The sequence below is a fragment of the Malaya genurostris genome, chromosome 1, assembly GCF_030247185.1.
Source record: "Malaya genurostris strain Urasoe2022 chromosome 1, Malgen_1.1, whole genome shotgun sequence".
In the NCBI taxonomy this organism is placed as follows: Eukaryota; Metazoa; Arthropoda; class Insecta; order Diptera; family Culicidae; genus Malaya; species Malaya genurostris.
This window is the reverse complement of record NC_080570.1, coordinates 147863630-147884929: the sequence shown is the minus strand read 5'-3', so window position 1 is coordinate 147884929 and position 21300 is coordinate 147863630. Positions and strand designations below refer to the sequence as shown.

The 21300-nt window shown below is 40.0% G+C and overlaps 1 protein-coding gene across 3 annotated transcripts in view; it reads left to right on the top strand.

Annotated features, from left to right (window-relative positions):
• Nucleotides 1–21300, top strand: part of LOC131426149 (telomerase-binding protein EST1A) — a 237000-nt gene that overhangs the window by 157512 nt on the left and 58188 nt on the right. For all 3 annotated transcript variants that reach the window (XM_058588614.1, XM_058588615.1, XM_058588613.1), the window contains 5 exons: nt 482–555; nt 779–882; nt 12251–12378; nt 12505–12642; nt 18445–18894. In XM_058588614.1, coding sequence (XP_058444597.1) covers nt 482–555; nt 779–882; nt 12251–12378; nt 12505–12642; nt 18445–18894 — 894 coding nt within the window. The remainder of the gene's footprint in view (nt 1–481; nt 556–778; nt 883–12250; nt 12379–12504; nt 12643–18444; nt 18895–21300) is intronic.

The window sequence follows — 21300 nt, the reverse complement described above, 5'->3', positions numbered from 1 at the left end:
CAACAACCTCAACAACGGTGCAAACAAGGAGAAGTCCTCACTTTCTACTGCTCGTTTGAATGTTGTTTCATTCGTTGTTGCTGTTGTTCAGGCTGCTGTTGCCTGCTGCGCGATGTCTTGTACTTTTCGCGAGCCCGCAATGCTGTGGAATGCTCTCTTGTCACTTGAGTTCGTGTCGAAATTGCCGCTCATTTAGCTATGCCTTCGATGCCATCTGGTGAACCCCCTTTTTTCCCCCTTTCAAACCGCCGCGTACACCACGTGACCTTGTTTGTTTACACATGGTCATCGAAGCAACAACACGAACACTTTTCCCCCCATTCTAAATCCATCCAGCGAGAGGCCCCGGAATTTCTGTCGAATCATCGAAGCATCTTTCTCCGTATCGAAGCACTCCCAGCACTGCCGCCTACCCAATTCATCTTGCTCACCTCGTTTTTTTTTCTTTCTTTCTTTCTTTCTTTCCTTTCTTCCCACGCAGGTGTGGTGCGACTGGATGCTTTATCACACCGGCACGTGGAACCCGCCGCCGTTCTGTACCGACTACAAAATAGGGTAAGTAGACATCATCAGCGCGCGTCCAATCTTAAGGCTAATATCGAGCTAACAAATCCGCCTCCGCACACTGCTCCGGGCTAACACGCATCAAAACACGTGTTGATTGGCGCGGGAGCGATTCCGCGTATGAATGAATTTTCGGTTTTTATCTTTCTCTTCTAACTTTTTTTTTTATTACTTCACACACACGCATCGCATCACATCGCATCGCATCCATCAGTGCTTCCACCGGACACGATCCCTGGTCCGGTCTGTCCAGTCTGATGACGCTGCTAGCCCGATTGGACACCAACAAGGAGATTCTGGTGGTACTTTCGAAAGAAGGTGAGTTTACGAGTGTTTTTTTATGGGTTCGTTTATATTTTGTTTTTCTCGCCCGGTATTTTCCCGGCGTATTTGGGAAACAGGTATCGATCGGCATTCCAGTCCATCATCATAATTGGACGGATCCGAAAACAAGAAATAGTAAAAAAAAAACAACACACACGTGCTGTCCCGTTGGTGGTTAGCAGCGAGTAAATGACCCAGATTGGACCGTCATCCCGAGTGCAATTTGGTGGGATGGTTTCTAGCCTCTGCGGTGATTTCGATCTGAGTATCGGGCAATTTTTTTTTTTGTGGTATCGGTTCCCCTACCGGTGAAAGACTCGAGCTAGGAAAGTTCAACTTGGACTAACTGGAAAATAAATCGAGTTTTAGTATGGAGTATAGAAAATATACAAATGTTGACAAATTTCACGATCATTTGTTTGTGGGTTTCATAAACCTATAACTAACTAATATAACATGAGTCTAAGGATTACCAAAATGTTAAGGAAATCGATAATACTCAATCGATGAAAGCGTAGTTTTAGTTGTCAAATGACACGTTGATCGGTAAGTCGCGAAACTAACTAAGAAAAACACATTTTTTCAACAGCAACAGAACTCTCTGACACTTCAATACCTTTCTCGTTGAAGTAGTCCTTCCTCAGAGCATATTTTTGAGGGCTCCAAACGGGTAATAGTCTCTGAGGACCATATCCGGTGGATATGGTGAGTGCGGCAACAATTCGAAGCATAATTCTTGCAATTTTGCCACGGTACCGAGCGACTTATGACACGATGCATTGGCTTGGTGTAAGAGTAGAGAAGACCGAGGCTAAGGAGTGTATCGATAAGTAGTTAGCAACATTCAAACAGTTATTACTCTGAAATGGCTTAATTTTTTGCAGCGTGTTTTGCGGCGACATGTTTGTTTACGGTTTATCGTTTCAATGATGAGTCGAATTGATCCGGAAACGCGAAAGAAAATTCTGCACACTTGGTGCTCAGAAAGTGGTGTCACGTACAACGAAATTGCAAAACGGGTGAAAGTGCACCACACCAGTGTCAAAACTATTATCGAGAAGTTCGGTAAGACCTTTTCCATGAATGATTTGCCCCGATCCGGTAGGAAAACGGGTCCCAACCAGCCCGGCCGGGACTTAAAAGTTGTTGAGTACATCAGGAAAAACCCATCGGCGTCGACGCGGGATTTGGCCAAGCAGTTCAACACCAGCATCGGGATGATTCAACGGATCAAAGTTCGGAACTCCCTGAAAACGTACAAAAAACAGAAGGTGCCGAAAAAGTCCCTGCTACAGCAAGTTCAGGTCAAAACAATAGCGCGAAAACTGTATAATCGGATTCTACAGAATAAAGACGGATGCATCCTGATCGACGACGAAACCTACGCCAAGGAAGACTCTCGAGCGCTGCCCAGACCACAATATTATAAGAAATCGGTGTACCAGGACCTGGACGACGTTGACACTACGGTGGCGATGGAAAAGTTTGGGCAGAAGGTGTTGGTCTGGCAAGCAATTTGTACCTGTGGTTTGCGATCGTCGATTTTCTTCGCGAAGGGCACAATTAACGCCAAGGTGTACGAGGAAGAATGTTTGAAGAAGAGAATGCTGCCACTGTACAGAAAGCATAAGGCTCCTTCTCTCTTATGGTCGGATTTGGCTTCAGCCCACTACGCCAACTCCGTTCTACAGTTGTTCTCAAAATATAATGTACAATTCGTGGAAAATGACATCAACCCACCGAACTGCCCGGATCTTCGGCCAATTGAAAGGTATTGGGCAATTGTCAAGCGGCACTTTCGGAAGGAAGGTACAGTGTCCCAAAACATGCAGGAGTTAAAAAAAACTGGACAGCTACCATCAGGAAAGTCACAAAAGTAACTGTGCAGAATTTAATGAAGAATGTCAAGTTCAAAGTGCGAGCGTTTCACAGAAACTAGGATTTTCTTCAATATAATTAGTGAAATGCATAAAAATGTAATTTTTCTACAATATATCGAAAACTGAAAAATAATCAATATTGCTAACTACTTTTCGATACACTCCTTAGTTGGCCGAACGGCCGTTTGGCAGAGCAGCATTTCTGAAATGGCTATTGTGCGCAGTGGCGACATCTATAATGATTTTGGTGGAGCATTAGGTCACCCAGTTTGTGCAGAAGCACGTTTTTTTTTCTTTTCTCGGTACTGGTGAGTAAATTTTTGTGTTTGTAAAGTAATACGTGTAACGTGGATCAATTTATATTTGATTTCCAAAAACATGGTACCATTGGAAAGGGTATTCAAAACTTCACAAAATGGCATATTGGCTTTCAGTATAACCTTACTTTTATTTTGTTAATTGTTATTGTTCTCGGGAACATTTATTGGGGCAGGTTGGCCGAGTTTTGTGCGGGGTTGGTTGGCCGAGTTGTAATTTTGGCTTAGAGTAAAGTGCAATTGGACATTCGTGAAATGTTATCCTTTTTGGACGGAATTGGATTGTATGATTATATTGATGATCATTAGGAAAAATATACATGAGAAATAAGTAATGGAAATAAATTAAAATCATTGACAAATAGAAATCAGTTCGCTTTCACATCTCATCCAAGTCAGTCGATAAAACAAAACCGCTTACGTTCGGGACGGAAGAAACCAAGTACAGCATTGTGTAGTGAACAATAGAACGACCTCGAAATTAGTGAACCAAACGAACAAAAGCTACCGCCGACACGAAAGAATACAATTGTTGTTGACAAATTCGACCTTCGATACGAGAACTTGAAGGTTTGCTTAAGAAGCAAATGCATCTTGACATTAAACGTGTGCATTTTCTTCAATGCAATAAGACGAATAATGTTGTTTACATCAAGTTTTATAAAGAGTTGGATGCAATTCAATTCGCAAAAGACAATAACAATGTGCACTATGTGGAGCACGAGAACATTAAGTACAACATTCCAGTATATATGGAAGATAGTGGTATAGAAGTGCGTGTGCATGATCTTCACTCAAGTGTATGGCGTTTTTCATTGAAAAACACTGATGGCGTGGATTGCTCTGGTTTTGCACTTTCGAGCAGAAACCGCAATGAAACACCGTCAGAATGTTTCATTTCTGCTCGAATGTGCAAAACCAGAGCAATCCACGCCACCAGTGTTTTTCAATGAAAAACGGCATTATATTCGCAAAACTATGTCCCAATACGAAGAGATTCTCTCTATCGAAAAAGAAAAGTGGAAGAATTTTTTCCCCGGTATTCTAAATGGCGTACGTTTATTACGCATACACTTGAAGAAGGCTATACCTTCTTACGTGATTTTCGGTCAAGATGCAAGAATTCCGTGCAAATCACCTGTTACCTATGACAATCAGATGGCCACATGTCAATATTGCCAAAAAGCTGTTCACTACGGTAAGCCATGTGATAAACTGGACAAGGAGACAACTACACCAAAGGACAGCGGTGCTTCCTTCACACAAACCCCAAGCAACCCCAGTACACCTATGACAGTCACCAACAACAGTGAAGCATCCCCTTCAACGAAACCATCCAACGTATCCCATATAGATCAAAGTACACCAGCTGCAGTTAACAACTTACCTTCCAACCAACCAGCAATTGCAACCAATATACAACAAGGTGCATCCACAGCAACTAGTAACGAAAAGAAGACGGAAATCAACAACAATATCACCGATGCGGCAATGGATGACGAGACGAACCACGAACGAAGTGCTCCTTAATCCTCGCAGGAGGGAAATGGAAGCTCCTCTCCCCCTAGAAAAAGTTATTTAAAAAATCGGCTCAATTGGCCACGTAAAGCTTGTACGCAAATAGGCATGAATAAAAAAATATCTTTTAAATAAACAAATAGAAATAAAAGATTAGAATCATTGAAAGTTGGAAATCGTCGATAGAAAATATGATTCCAATATTTTATGCATCAAATGCCATCAAAACTTTTAGCATTTAGAGTTCCTGACAGGATTTCTCGAAGATTTACCCAACCCCGAACAAAACTCGTCCATCAGTATAGAATCTGCTGCAGATGTAAGCCAACCTGAAAATAACAGACCTCTCCCCAAGGCTGATTCGGAGGAGCGTCAAGGTCGTGAATGCCGAAATAATCCAAAATTTTAACAATTCTCTCATAAAAGCAGCATTGAAAGAGTAAAAAATGAAACCAAGTGTAAGCGCGAACGCTGGTGGAGGAAAAGGTAGGAAGGAAGCTGAAAAAAGTTCACTAATGCTGCCGAAACTAATTCCAGAATAGTGAAAAAAACTCAAAAAACCAAAAAGGGAAGTTTTTCAAGGAACTTACATAATAAAAATGATGCATACAGACTTTTTTTATCTAATGGAAACGTTTATTGATACAATTGATGTTTTTCACATATTTTTTAAAACTCGGCCAACCTACCCCGGCTCTGGGGTTGGTTGGCCGATTTTTTTCTCCGCATTTGATTGTTCATAACTATTTTCCTGATTTGCATACAGGAATCAAAAAATTTCACATGTGCTCGAAAGGTGTATCTTCATGACCGAGCAAAGCGTTTATCAAAATGTCTAACCAGAAAGCGTACAGAAATTCCGAAAGCGAATCTCGGCCAACTGGCCCCGGTCTCCCCTACTTGTTTTCTTCTTCAATTGGAACTGTTGTTCAGCGGTTTTTGAGCCCGGGTTAGTTTGAGTCCCGGCGTGGAAGGATGCTTAGTGTCAGTAGAATCGTAGTAATAGCCATGCAATGATTCTGTATGCTAAATCTCTTGAAACAGAAAGGTCGAATTCCACAAAAGAAATATAATTCCGGGACTTGTTTCACTGGTTTAGCTCTTTTAACGCTTAAAATTTCCAATGTAACGTTCGGTAAGACAGTCGATGAGCAAAATTCCACGAGCATCCCAAAACACTGAGACAACAATCTTACCGACCCACTGTGGCGTTTTTGGTCACTTTAGACGATTCTCACTTCACTCTGTCGACGAACGCTTTGACTCAGGATGGATCAGTGATGGATCCAAATTTTGTCCATTGTCTCATGTCGACTCAAAAAAGCCAGATTTTCCCTGAGAAACAGCTCTAAACAGCACTCTCTAACGACACGATGCCATTTTTGGTTCATCGTGAGCAAACCAGCTATGCCATTTATTTCAAACCAGGTTTAGAACAACACGTTGATACACAAAAGGCGGATATTTTGCAAAACCATTTCGGGCTTTATCGCTGCCGCTTCAGCTTTGAGTTCGTCAATGTTTTTCAGCGTGCTGTTGATATTTTAACAACTATCCATAGTAAATTTATATTAAATTCAAATGGGTTTTGTGTTGTTCATAATATCAAAATTTGATACAATTTTGAAAATCACATCTGATCAGGATGTCTACCCTCAGAAGGCCGACTGCGTCAGAAGCGTCGACCTCTTGAATTCTAATCTGCACCCGCCTCGTTTATCCGGTCTATTCGAAGCTAGTTTTCTATGATTTAGTTATATCCAAACGAGTGGCAGCGTGATCGGACAGCATACGACAAAAAGCAATGCGACGAAGACGCATTAGTCTTTATTTTACTTGAACTCAGTTAAGAGAAAATAGCTGCAAAAATTAGCCAAACGTGTTCAAACTTCACAATTTATGTAATCACTTAGGTTGCCTAGAAATTACATTCTGAGGATCAAAAATCACTCTGGCAAGCTCAATCAAAAAAGTATTAATTTGATTGATTGATTTGGAGCAATGATTTTTTTCCGTTGTTCAAATAGGATTTCGCCTATTTGAATTATTTTTACTTGAGATGTACGATTTTGTGACAACAAATCGAATGTGAACGCCTATATCTTTTATTTTCATCTATTAGAATTCAACTAAAATATCCTTTCGGTAGAATTACCTTTGACGGAATTTACCTGATCTGAGATGTTCGATGTGAGTTCCGGTCCGGTGTATTCTGATTACTATGGATGTGGTATAGCCGACGTGACAGCTAACAACAGGACATTATTTACCGTATGCACAGATAGGTAAATGTTTACTGAATCAAAGCGTCAACAGTTATACCTACGGTTATAGGTGTTTCGACTTGTTGGTTTTGAACTTGATGAATTACATTCAATTTTGGGTTCAATTACCCAAAAAACCAGGTCAGGTTGAGGCAGAGATTATTCTTTTGAGTCGGGTTCGAACTCGAGAACAAAATTAAATTTTGGTGTAGTATCCTGATTTTGTTTTGCTTTCTTTGTTTGTAAACAAAAGCAATATCATGATTACTGTTCCTCAATCTATGGCAAGATGCAAGATGCTGGCGCATAGGAAAGTGTTTGATAAACCAGATAAAAACATTGGCTATAAAATTATTCCAATTTTACCTTTACGCTTTTTTGTTCGGTTGTTGCTCAGATAACATTTTTTAACTCCCCAAAATTTCATATCGGGTATTTGTACTCGAAATTTTAAACCGGTGAAATAGTGAAAGTATTTATTCGGCATTCAACACTAATTCCATGTAAAGAAGGTGCAATTATAAACAAATATTTTCTGGATGGTTTCCACAGGTGGATTGAGAATAGTTAATATATGATAAAAATCAAAAAAGTATTATCAACGATTTTGACGTCAAGTCGCCATAACTAAATTCAGTTGTGCAGTAACTGAGGGAAAACATATATTGAAGAAGCAAAATGAACGAGAAACTCACAGGAAAGATGATTATTTAGAAAAAGATACGGTCAGAAGTAGGACTCGAACCTGCGTTCATATGCAATCCGTGTACACGCGTTTACCATTTCCGCCACCCTGAGCGAATGATAATTAACATTTAGACGGTTTTGGTTTGTTCAAAACAGCACATACACTAAAGTCTTTTTTATGCGAGTTTACGTACCGCAGAAAAAAAAAACCGCATAACTCTGAAACTTCGCATAAAAAAAGACCTTAGTGTATTTTATTTCAATTTTCTTTACGTCTCGCCTTCAGCTTATCAGTGCTTAACGCAGATGAAATTAAACTGCCATCTCCACCTACTACCTAGCAGTTCAATTTAAACAGCAAAGCAGACACAAAGTTTAGACGAACAAAAGGAGAAAATTGAAATAATATATGTAAATTCACGATAGTGTTTTCAGTTCAAGTAATCTTTAGTTTCGTTTATTGGTTTGTGCATAACATTATCCCGGGTTGGCGGTTCAATGCATAGGATGCTGGTCTTACAAGCCAGTTGTCGTATGTTCGAGCCCCGACCTGGAAGGATTCTTAGTGTCAGTAGGATCCATAGTACTAGCCATGTAATGACTTTGTACACTAAGAATCGGCTGCGAAGTCTGTTGAAAGAGAAAGGCCAAATTCCACAGAAGAAATGTAATCCCAAGACTTTGCTTTACATAACATAGATATGATTTTTTCAAGTGATCTAAATTTTTTTCACTTTTTGGACGATTTCTCTCAGTTTTTATGTTCGTAAATGGAATTTTAAAAACAGTTTTTGATTTTACCGGTTAGTTGAATGAACGGGCGGATCATCTACTATGGGAATGGGCAATTTTTGTATACTTTAGTCATTATACGATTACTGTCAATAAGGTGGGGCTTACGAGACCAAAAATAAATAAGAATTGATAATCCATTTTAGATTGGTTTCATTTGATAGAAGATAATCTCAGATAGTTATGGGAAAACAGCCCTATTTGAGTACACACTTGGAAAAAAATTAGAATAAACTGTGTGCGTGTCTTCTGAGACCGACATTTTGGAGCATAAAAAATGACACCTTTTTGCAGTGGACACACAAGATTCATGCTTTTTAATATATTTTTATACCGTGAAACTTTACGTGCCTCTTTGAAAGACTCGAAATGTTTGACACATGTTGGAATCATTTTAGTAAAATCCGCTCATTTATCGAGTTTAGTCTGATGAGGATTTACGTCACATTCAAACGTCATAATCTGTTTTTGCTGTGTAACGAAAATCTATAAAAACTTGAAGGTGTAAAAATAAGATCGTGCCGTTTTCTGCAGTTGGCGTAACTAAGTTATTTTGAATCGTGTCGGAAGTTGTTTGCGCGGTTCAAAGGTGGCAATTTCGACGAAGACGAAGAACGATCTGGCACCTAAGATTGAAGAAGAAGAATTAGAGGAATTACTCGATCAAGACCCGTTGCAAGAGAAAGAAGAATTTGCAAAATCACTCAAAGTTACTCAGTCAGTCCTTTGCCAACGCCTTAAAGCAATGGTAATGGTCCGAAAGGTGGGCAATTAGGTGCCGTATGAATTGAAGCCAAAGGGTGTCGGTTTTTTTCATCGAGTTGTTACTAGCGGTGAAAGGTGAATGCGATAATCAAATCAAACACTATCGGATAACGTATGGCCAACATGAATTTCATAAACAAAAATAGAATTTAAAATTTTATGGTCCCACACAAAATTAATGATTTTTTTCCGATTCATGACGACACCAAAACATCTTCAAAGTTGGGCTCAAAACTATTCCAATTTATTCGTCATATAAATGTATCACCATACGAACCGTTTTCGCGTTATGCTGATCCATGAATACCGGTTCTGTAAATACCGTAAATAATGACTAAAAAACTCATTTCGACATCTCGTGGAATGCTCAATCGATTTTTATACATTTAGACTTAAAGAAATAAGTTTTCTGGTTTCATACAATTTCTCTTCTCGATCCGACTTGCAGTTCCAAAATTACAAGGTTATGAGTGATTGAAATTTCAAACTGTCATTTAAAACGACGGACATTAAAATTATTTCGTGAAAACTGAAAACACCGAAGAATATTTATGCAAAAAAAAACACATGCGGATTGATAAAACAAATGGGAATGATCATCTTACTACCAGGTGAATTAGGCACGTTTTTATCTAAAAGAATTCGAAGCATGACAAATGCTACAAAAAAAGTATTTTTACAAAATTGAGAACACAAACTTCCTACCTAAATTGTCGGTCCTCAGAATTACGAACGGTACGAATACAATAAATTCTGGCTAATGCTATGGCAGTGAAAATCAATATAAAAATATTTCCTTGAGATCGATAATTGTCACTTTTTCGATTCGAATGACCCACAAAGGAAATTTTGCAACTGGTATCCCCTCACGATCCTCTCAACGATGCGAATTAAATCAATATTGACGCTAGTTAAATGAAAAGGCTCTCTTTAAATAATTGTGTCATTACACGTGTAGTGTCAATAAGGTGGGGCTAACGAGATCTCTTGTATTAAATATTCTGTTAGGTACATACGAGGTCTGTTCAAAAAGTTCCCGGAATTTTTTAATTGCGCGCGTCTGGAGAGTCCGGTGGTCAAAAACTTTTTTTATTGTGTTGGTACATATGTCCCTAATGTATGGTGAAATTTTCAGCTGTATTCATTGTTTACATTCTGTCTTGTAGCGGCTGGTGTAGACGTGTTTTTTTGAGCTCGGCGATTTTTGTTTTGGTGACGTTGGGTGCGTTTGTTTTTTTTTTTATCAAAAAATGTTTGTTTTGGAACGAATTTTGCTGCCACTCGTTTCATGCCCAAAACATTTGAAAAAATATGATGGCATGAGCCAACTGATATGCCAACTTCATCAGCAACTTCTCTAATAGTGATTCGGCGATCATCCATAATCATTTTTTCCACTTTTCCCACATTTTCATCGATTATTGACGTGCTGGGTCGACCGGAGCGTTCGTCGTCTTCAACGTCTTCGCGGCCATCTTGGAAACGCTTATACCACTCGTAAACACTTGTTTTTTTTTTTTTTCATAGCAGACTCACCGTAGGCTCTCTGTAACATTTCGCACACTTGGTTACACTTTATTTCATTATTCACGCAAAATTTAATACAAATTCTTCAATTCTTCCATTGTTTAAACTAACAAAAATCGCCGAGCTAAAAAAAAACACGTCTACACCAGCCGCTACAAGACAGAATGTAAACAATGAATACAGCTGAAAATTTCACCATACATTAGGGACATATGTACCAACACAATAAAAAAAATTTGACCACCGGACTCTCCAGACGCGCGCAATTGAAAAATTCCGGGAACTTTTTGAACAGACCTCGTATAGGCTTAGATAGGTGTCAGTAGAATCCATAGTACTAGCCATGCATTGATTCTGTACGCTAAGAATCGGCTGCGAAGTCTGTTGAAACAGAAAGGTAAAATTCCAGAAAAGGAATGTAATGCCAAGACTTTGCTTTTTTGGTTACACCTAACGGTTTGGTGATTAACTCACATAATCGTTTTCTTTCTTTTGGACGATGACTTTGATATGAATGCTATGAATGTTAAAGGCCACTAATCCAATGTTCGTAAGGGGCTCGGATGGTTTTAAGGCAACCGCGGTTACAGTGAAGAACTTTGCGGTTTCCTATTGAATATTGCTTCTTGGTTACATGCTTTCAAAAAATATGCGTGGAACATACGTTACTGAGCCGTACGTTTAACGTTAATATCTCACTCGGTACCATCGGTGTAACGTGCTAATAAATCCCATGCTTAAACGGGAACACAGGGCTTTGATCATAGTTTTGTTAATGCATTCCGTCACTTACTACATAATAATGGATGGAAGCCAAGATTTTGCCCTAGTTACACCCCACCCGTTAATAGGTTTGTAATGAGCAGATCCATCATCCTAAATAACATGTTCGGAACCCGGAGGAATCGGGCGGGACGCAGACAGCGTACGCGCGCATTTCGGGTTGAGCAGCTGTCAAACTACCTAACGGGACGTTCCGGTGCCCGTCAAGCAGCAGCAGCAGTAGCAGCACCACTAGACAAGGCAGCAAAAGGCAGTAGCGTCCAATTGGAACCGTTCAAGTACCCACCTGTGGTGTGGACGACTTTGTAAAACCCTGAAGAAAAAAACATCAAATTGGACCAAAGAAGAAGAAGAAGTAGAAAAACACACTCTCACCTTGGATAGACACAAAGTGCTATCCCAGCGAAACCGTAGCGAATAGAACCGTAGATCTCACCCACTTTTCCACCACCGTTTTGGACCGCGCACTTTTCGGTAGTTGCCTGCGTACTTCTACAGTGGGACCAATTAACGTGTTTTACATTTTTTTTCTCGTATCATCGATTAGCAGCACCCGAACCGTAGTGAGGGAGATTATCATTCGCACGCCATCAACCATCTGCCCGGTTTTCCGGACCATTAGTTTTCTTTTCTATTTTTTTGTTTTTAATTTTCGATCCTCCAAAACCCCGAAACGTGTCGTACTTTGTTCTCGACAAGCGGCGGAGACAACGCGACATCGGCGCGGCGATAATGAGTTTATTGACTACGATCTGACGACGATCAAATCGAATTTAATTAACGGTTGGTATTTTGATTTTTTTTTTCTTCTTATTCTTCCCGTTTCCAGACAATCAATCAGACTTCGAGGTCGTTCGCCTGCAGGAGGACATCACGCTGGCAGGGTTCTCCCCCCTGATAAACGACGTGCCGGAACCGATCTTTACCCGGCGCGAACGGGACATGGAAGAGGCGCAGGTGAGTACGACGCGACAATTGGACGCTAATTAAACGCCTTTCGGGTCCGCGTGGAACTGCGGTTTTATCTTTTAGTTTGGTTTGGTTTTTTTTTAATTTTGTGTTTTTTTTCGCGTTCTGATCTAGAATGCCCTACGGGTGCAGAAGCTAATCTTCTTCGGGACCGGGTGCCTCTGCAAGTGCGAACCACCGGTGCTCAGGAAGGTGACCACGCCGGACGGTGCCGAGGAGTTTATCAGCATCGTACAAAACCGAACCGAAGGGGTAAGTGTTGGATTAATAAAAATTAATTAGCCCTGCGTTCTCTCGGAGACTCTCGGGGTTTTCGGGATACTTGGAAGGGTGCCTAGCGTAGATGATGGTGAATGTGGCAAGCGCAAAGTGTCGTCGTCGTCGTCGGATTTAATTAGCTAGTCGTAGCAGAAGCAGTAGCGCAGCACTGTTTTAGATTATCGATTGACCGGTGTTAATTGTCGATCGCTATCGATCGTAGCTGTCGCATTCGCAGTTTTCAAGCAATTGTTACTGCTGGAGTCTTGTTTTTTCGTCTTCTTCTTCTGAACAATGAATCGTGACTGTCGGCAGTAGATCGCACAGGGTACGTTTGCACGGACGTTCCACTGAAGGAGAAGTGATCGAGTTGTTTGCTTCAGGAATACATTCCGTATTAATCAATTTGTTGACTACTTTAAAAAAATATATGTTACTTTACAACGTTATTTTACAGATTGAATTTCCTAGAGAACGGGAAACTACATAAAATTTTGTCTAGCTTATGTTTCAATTACAATTCTAATCAAAACTGTTATTGCAATTCCTACCAAAATTTCCAAATGAACGTTGTATTCCTACGTATCACCACATTTAGCCTGTCGTTGGGCGAAATGCGGATAATGTCAAGCTTAAAAGTTTGTGTCCTTATTAAATTGATCGCGCAGACTACAAGCAGACTTCATTGAAATCGGAGCACAAATTGGGCGAGTACGCTGAATCGCAGTCGACCTCAACATGTCTACTCATTGATTTTGATATTTGCTTTTTGGTTGGGAAAATATCCGTCAAAATTAGGCTTGTGCATCGCGAAATTTTATACTACTTCCTTGTAAAGTTACCGAAACTGATGAATTAACAGTTCGGCTGAAAAGTTCGTATCGTTTAATAGAAACACACATTTTTTTGCCAAAATTCGTTTTTATTATTCAACATAATTGCCATCAGAGGCGATACAGCGATTATAGCGATCTTCCAACTTTTCGATACCATTTTTGTAGTACGATTTGTCCTTTGCCTCAAAATAGGCCTCAGTTTCAGCGATTACCTCTTCATTGCTGCTAAATTTTTTACCAGCGAGCATTCTCTTGAGGTCTGAGAACAGGAAAAAGTCACTGGGGGCCAAATCTGGAGAATACGGTGGATGAGGGAGCCCAGTTCGTTCAATTTCAGCATGGTTTTCATCGACTTGTGACACGGTGCATTGTCTTGATGAAACAAAACTTTTTTCTTCTTCAAATGAGGCCGCTCTAATAACGCTATATAATAGTCACTGTTGATGGTTTTTCCCTTTTCAAGGTAGTCGATGAAAATTATACCATGCGAATCCCAAAATACAGACGCCATAACCTTACCGGCCGATTGTTGAGTCTTTCCACGCTTTGGGTTCGGTTCATCGCGTGCAGTCCACTCAGCTGACTGTCGATTGGACTCCGGAGTGAAGTGATGGAGCCATGTTTCGTCCATTGTTATATATCGACGAAAAAAATCGGTTTTATTTCGATATAACAGCTCCAAACACTGCTCAGAATCATCAATCCGTTGTTGTTTTTGATCGATTGTGAGCTCACGCGGCACCCAATTTTGCACAAAGCTTTCTCATATCCAAATATTCGTGAATAATATGTCCAACACGTTCCTTTGATATCTTTAGGGTGTCAGCTATCTCGATCAACTTCACTTTACGGTCATTGAAAATCATTTTGTGGATTTTTTTCACGTTTTCATCGGTAACAGCCTCTTTTGGACGTCCACTGCGTTCATCGTCTTCGGTGCTCATATGACCAGTACGAAATTTTGAAAACCACTTACGAATTGTTGCTTCGCCCGGTGCAGAGTCTGGATAACACTCATCAAGCCATTTTTTGGTATCGGCGGCACTTTTTTTCATCAAAAAGTAGTGTTTCATCAACACACGAAATTCCTTTTTTTCCATTTTTTTCACAATAACAAAAGTAGCTTCACTCAAAATGCAATATCTCACAAACTAATAATCAGACAGCTGTCCAATTTATACACGTATCTTTTGAAGGTTGGTACTAACTGAAAATGGTATGGATTTAATTCTAGTGGCGCCCTCTCATAGAAACGATACGAACTTTTCAGCCGATCTGTTAACTGTTACTATTCGGAGATTGTTTGTCGACAACCAGTAAGTTCAGATCGGAAAGGAATTGAAATGTTGTCTACAGTCGAGGATCGCATTCTGAATCGTGCGATAACCAAATCAAGTCGGTTGTAACGCAATAAGCTGATGACGAACGATTCCAGGGTGATGAAATCTTCATCAAGACCTTCTGATTTGAAACAACTTCCTATTTGCGATTTGGGGACGGGTATAGCGTGATGGGTAAATCGATGCCTTTTACGCAACCCGCCTGGGTTCGATTCCCAAACCCCGCACATAGAGCCAGAAACCTTTCCTGGCCCAAAGAGAAGAGTGACCTTAAGGATAAAACCTCTATAATCGAAAAAAAATATCGGCAAGTCATTGCGCACCTGTTGACAACTTTGAGTTTACTGCCCACTAAAAATGAACTAGCGCCCGATGGTGGGAATCGGCTGGTTGTTGGTACGACCCCTTTCACATTGCATGAAACTTTGCACATGTGATCGGTATGACAAATAAAGTTTTTTGTCAGTGGTCTAGAGATTTTTTCACTCAAGACTAATTATTGAAAAGGACGTCGAATTATACAGTCGATACAGAAAATGAAAACATGAAAATATAAATCTATAATGATTATATCACCGATATTGTACTTTGCAACTTAAATGCAGCACGCTTATGGAAAACCACACAAAATTTATGAAAAATGTGTGTTTTTATAAACCAGTGATTTTTTTTCCATTCTGTTTGCAAAATATCTCGAAAATAATTACTCCAATGCAATCATAAGAATTGCAAAAATAAAAAAATTTGGCGATGGTGAACCCAGACTAACTTATAAAAAGGGCGTATTCTCATGACATATCAGTTTTCTCGATTTAGTTTCTCATATATCTCGAAAATTACTACAATTAAGAAGTAGTTCTCTACTAACTTTTTCATTGAGCGTAGCATGAAGAATAATATTTGATTGCTCAAACACTTTTATTTCTGTAAAAACATAGTTTTTCGAAAATCAACAAAAAGTTTTTCTTGAGGAAACTTTTCTATAGATAATCTCTCCAACTGTCTCTAATATCCATTAGTTTCCTTGTAGCTTAGCGTTGTTCGTGGTATGATATGAAAAAAAAAATCTTACGATGGAATAACTAAGAATTTTTGAATAATTTCATTTTTGATTTTTTGAAAAATCGGAAACTATTTTTTTCAGGGTATATTTCCTTTTTTGAAAGTTCAATTTATTGCCAATAACTACTTGTTAGACAAAATTTTCGTAGAAGCTATAGATTCTTTAAAGATAACGTTGTTCAAAACGCATAGGTACTTCTCAAAAAATAGTCTAGAGTAAAAAAAATCTCTGGTCTAGTGAAAAATACTTTATTTGCCATATCGATTACACATGCAAAGTTTCATACAAATCGAATTTGGCACCGAATTGCTCCATTTTTTCATCGTTGGAAGCAACAATATTTAAGATAAATATTATTTTTTCCGCATGGGTCAAATAATATGGCCAGGGAGTATATTATAATTATAATTCACAGACATATTCATAGACACAACTAATACAAAGGTTATATGCACATAGTTAGATAAAGTGGCAATAATAAAAGGATTCTATCGCAATTATCAACTGCCTGTATAGAATCGGATCGCGAAACGAGAATAAGCGACCGTTTGTTGCTTCAAAGAGGAATCCCCACAGCAGCGAGTTAACCTTTGATTTTCAGACAGGTCATCGAGAGAAATTCGCTCTCGCACTGGTGTCTGCTCTATGTTAAATGCACCATGCCGGTTTTTTTGGTGCTGCGATGATATCCGTCTCTCTTTGATGGCACTGATTGAATCGTGTGAAGAGTTGCTGGTGAGCGTTCTTTGATACGATAAAAGCCATCCTTGACCACTGGAATAATGAATGAATTGTAAATATACTTGCAGAATTGTACTATGAGTTTTGTTCGCGACATAATCTGGACAGATTAAAATTGAAATTAAACAAATTTGCTTCTAGTTCAATCCAAGATGCATTTTTTAATTGTTCGCCTCTTTCGATATAACATGGACTTCAATCGTTCGACATATCGACATATTTGGCGTAGTGACAAGATGCCAAATCAAGCTAGAATAGTAAGAGAGAATCATGGCTCCGCGAGAATGGCGATAATCGCTTCTTTAGGCATTCTTTCGGTAGTAATGAAGCTTTGGCTTGCTCGACCACTGGTGTTCGTTGCTTGCCAAACCCAATACTTGTTTGAAAAACTTGGCCTTCTTCTTCATCCTGAAATGCTCCTCTTTGCCACTCCGTTGCATAGAAGCTATAAAAATGCATTCCCGAAAGCTGCTTAAAGTCTTCCGGAACATAAGTTTCATCATCACGTATCACGCAGTGAAACTTTGTCAAATATTCACGAAAAACCAAAGCTCTTTTGCAAGTTTTCTCTCTGACAGATCCAGATTTTCATAGCCACCGCACACAATTACTCTTCTTTCGGCGCCATCTTCGAACTAGAAGCTTGTAGTATCATCAAAAATTGATTTTACACAATGAACAGACATACGTTCATCAGTTTGCGAAATATTTCGCACGTTGGTGAAGTTTTTCCAGAGTGTCCAGATTTTGTCGTGAACAAGCCTTATTTGACGATCATGCTCAATTCTAGCGATATGGCATCAAATACATTTGTCATTATATTATCAGAAGAAAATTTTCATTAATCGAAGACTTGTGTTTGCCATTAGAACCGAAGGTCATTTAGTTTAATAATGCATTGAGGACCCGGGCCCCTTCTCGTTACCGGTCACTATTCCTGTTCGGCCTTCAGCTCGGTTTCAGTCGAGATCACTCCTCCTGAGAGGCATCACCATTCCGAAACCATTCATCTGACTACGCGTGAGTCTGCAACAAGCAGACATTGCAGAACCCCGACAAAAAAAGTCACTGCTTTTTGACAGAATTCCCTCTTGTAGCATAACCACAACAACAACGCGGGAAACACTGGAACGCCCGCCCGGAGACCATCCCGCCGTGCGCTAATCCGTACGTGTCCTAAATTCCACATCTTTTGTTGTTGTTGTTGTTGTTGCTGTTTGGTCTGCTCTCGGACAACGGGGGCCAACGGCGTGCAAATTGTTAAAGCTGAACCATCACAAATCAAACCCCGGTAGACTCCCGGAGGGCCCACCTGCCGAGCGATCCCAAAAATCCATCCAGCCGGTCCAGGCAACCGGATGACGATTAGACCGATGCGTGGCCACCAAAAATCCATTTATTGGATCAATTAACGTGTCGCGTTCAATCAGCCCCCGGGGGCACTCGGGGCAGATCGCGGGAAGCCGGTCGGCTGGCCAGGTCCCGTCACCGTCCCGACCGCCAAACTGACAGTTCCCAGCGCTCGCTATGCCGCACGAGCGGATGCACCGAAAGCGAAACGTTCCGAAGCAGTGAGAGCGCAATTTTCGCTTGAAATTGAGATTAGTTATTTATGTCGAACATAATTTTGCGCATTTGCCACATTCATGACGTGTGAGTGCAGTTGTATGCTTGAAGTACTGCTCTGCCGCCGGGTCGAGACCTGCTCTTGTTATTTCTTTTAGTTTTTTTTTTTGCGCACAAAATCATGACTCTTATTCTGTCTTTTTTGCTTTGCTTTCTTTCGTCTCGTTTTTTTTCTTCTTCTTCCATTTAGTCAAGCGACTCCGAGATCCTTTTGGAAAGTTTCAGCGAAGATGAGAGCGAAAGCCAACAGCAGCCGTCGTCGCAAAGTAAAGATCAGGAGAAATCGAAGAGCAATTGTGATCAGCCGAAGAAAAAAGACCAAGACCACTCCGTCGCCGATGAAAGCAAGAAGAACAACAATACCTCGTCCTCCTCCTCATCATCATCAGCTTCCAAGGGAAGCAAACGGCGCAGTGGGACTGCCAGTAGCAAAAATAACAAAAACAAAAATAACAACAATAACACTAACAATAATAATAACAACAACAACAATAATAATAACAATAACAGTAGCAACACCGGTGACAATGTTCCATCGGAAACAGCCAAAAGTAGCCTGGAAATTCGGAAGCTCCTGCGCCGAAAAGACGAACTGGAACGCAAACAGAAGATGCAGGAAAAGTACAACCAACGGTTACAGGTGAGTGAATCCCAGTCACACAGCCCTTTCACTAGCAGCGGCCTTACCCGCGGCCCATAGATTTAATTTAATATCGGCAATCACAGCTAATTATGTAAAACCTAACCTGAAAGCCTGCGTTCCCGCGTCTGCTCCAGATTCCAGAAGTGGCCTGGCGGCTACCGGCCGCCGGATTTATTGGCACAATCGAAAACGCTATGAATATTGATTCGGCGTAAAATCGTTTTTTTCCCTACAACGGTTGGGAGGGAGTTATGATGGGGGGAAGGTACGATCGGGAGACACTAATTGATTGCCAATCGAGTGAATTTTATGCGTGGTCGCTTGCCACCGTACGCGCGCACTCTGGACATCCTCGGTTCTTCTCCATTTTTTTTTTCGAAGCCGTAGGCACCAACCGAGTGCTAATCTCTCACGCTCTCTACGACCAATTTTTTGGGTCATTTCACCGGCTTACGCCGTAACGGGAAGATGGCGAAGAAAAGGGAAAGGAGGCGGGAGGGTGGCATATCGATGAGGATGGCGATGGCCGGTGAAAGAAGATTCATTTCGAGAGTAAATATTTATTGGAATTTTCGAACGATTTACATGTCGTCTCTCCCGGATTTTTTTTTTGTTTTTTGTCTAATGAAGTAATTTTTTCCTCCTAACCGATCGTATTTTACGGTGGTTCCGGCCAATGAGTAAACGACTCGGTTGGGTATGAAAGCTGATATGTGGACTACTGACCTGTGTGTTTAAATTTGAATTTCATAGTGGTTTCGAAGAGGGAGGCAGATGAGGAGGCGAAAATTATGTTCGTTTAGTTGTGATGCGTTAATCATGTTTTTGTCGTGTTTTAACGGTAAAATGAAAACATTGATTAAATAGGCAAACTTATATTGAAACAAATTTCATCTTATACCTATTACTTTACGAACTACGGCTGGAATCTTGCTTTCCGAGTCAATTTTCTCGCTTCGTGTTTCTAATTTTTCATTGTCTAACTCTCGTTTTAGAATCTGCGTTTCTCTATTTGATTTTGTTTAACTACTGACCTATCGAAAGATTTATACGGTATCTCCATAGATATTCTAATTCTCAAAACTACATAATAACAGACAGGGTTTGATAGAAAATATTAGACCTAAAATATTTGTTCATCACAAATATTTCTAACGCATCACTCTATACATCTAACTTATTAAACACATTTTCTACCAAAAATCGATTTTATTCATCAATGTAATCTCCTTCCAGCAATACAATCATTACAACGCTTCTGTAACTTCTAGATGCTGTGCTTGTCAAAGAATTTGTCTGTCTCAAAATTTTTCATTTGAGTTGAATTTCTTACAGGTGAAATTTTTTTTTTTTAGTTCAACGAATAGCCAGTAGTCATTAGGGGTCAGATTTGAACTATACGGGGGATAGGGAAGTTATTCGAAGTTTAATTTGTTTAATTTAACCATCGTTGTCATCGTCTTGCGAATCGGTGCATTATCTTGTTTCGCCAAGATAATGCATCGATTCGGTCGGTTTTCCTTAATTTTCGCATTCTGACAACGCTATTTAGTATTCGCTATTGTTAGTCGATGAAGCATTTCAACATTCTGAAGCCATAACCTTCCCATAACTAGCTGACTGTCGTGCCTTTGGACGCTTCGGACCGTGTCCACTCCAGATGATGATTGTTTAGACTTCGAAGTGAAATGAGAATTCAAAGTCTGGATTCTGGTCCCGATTAAATTCTGAAGTTAATTTCAGGTTTGAAATTGAGTTTCAGACTTCAGTGTTTTAAAATTAAATTAGTTCCAGATTACAGGGTCAGGACTAAAAATTATGATTCTGGAACTGAATCCTAATTCTGGATTCTGGAACTGGTTGCTTCACTAGACTTTAGAACTAACGTTATCACATGGAACATGGGCCTAACAAAGAAAAAGTCGACTTTTTACCGTGAAAACTTTTTTTTCTAACTTTAACTTTATTTGTCAAGGCCTTCAGAATAGGCTTCCGTTTCTACAATGACCTCAGCATTCAACTAAAATTTTATTTCCCTGGAGAAACCTTTTCCGATTTGAAAATAGATAATAGTCACTGGGGGCCAGATCTAGAGAATACAGTGGGGGATGGTTGACCAATCATTCATTTCAACGTAGCTATTTTGTTAGGACACGAAACTCGTCCTTTTCCATAGTTTGATTAAAACTAGAACTCGTTTGACACGATCAGCTGTTATTCAAACAATAGTGGATTGATTGTCATGAAATTTAGTATGGGGCCATCTATAGGCTTGTTCTCAACAAAAATATACTCGGTTCGAAACTATTAACGTCTTTTCCGTGAGAGTTCCCTTTGTAGTAGTTCCCTTTTTTATATTCGGGCTCAGAATCCTGAATTCTGATTTGGGCTTTCAACTTCAGA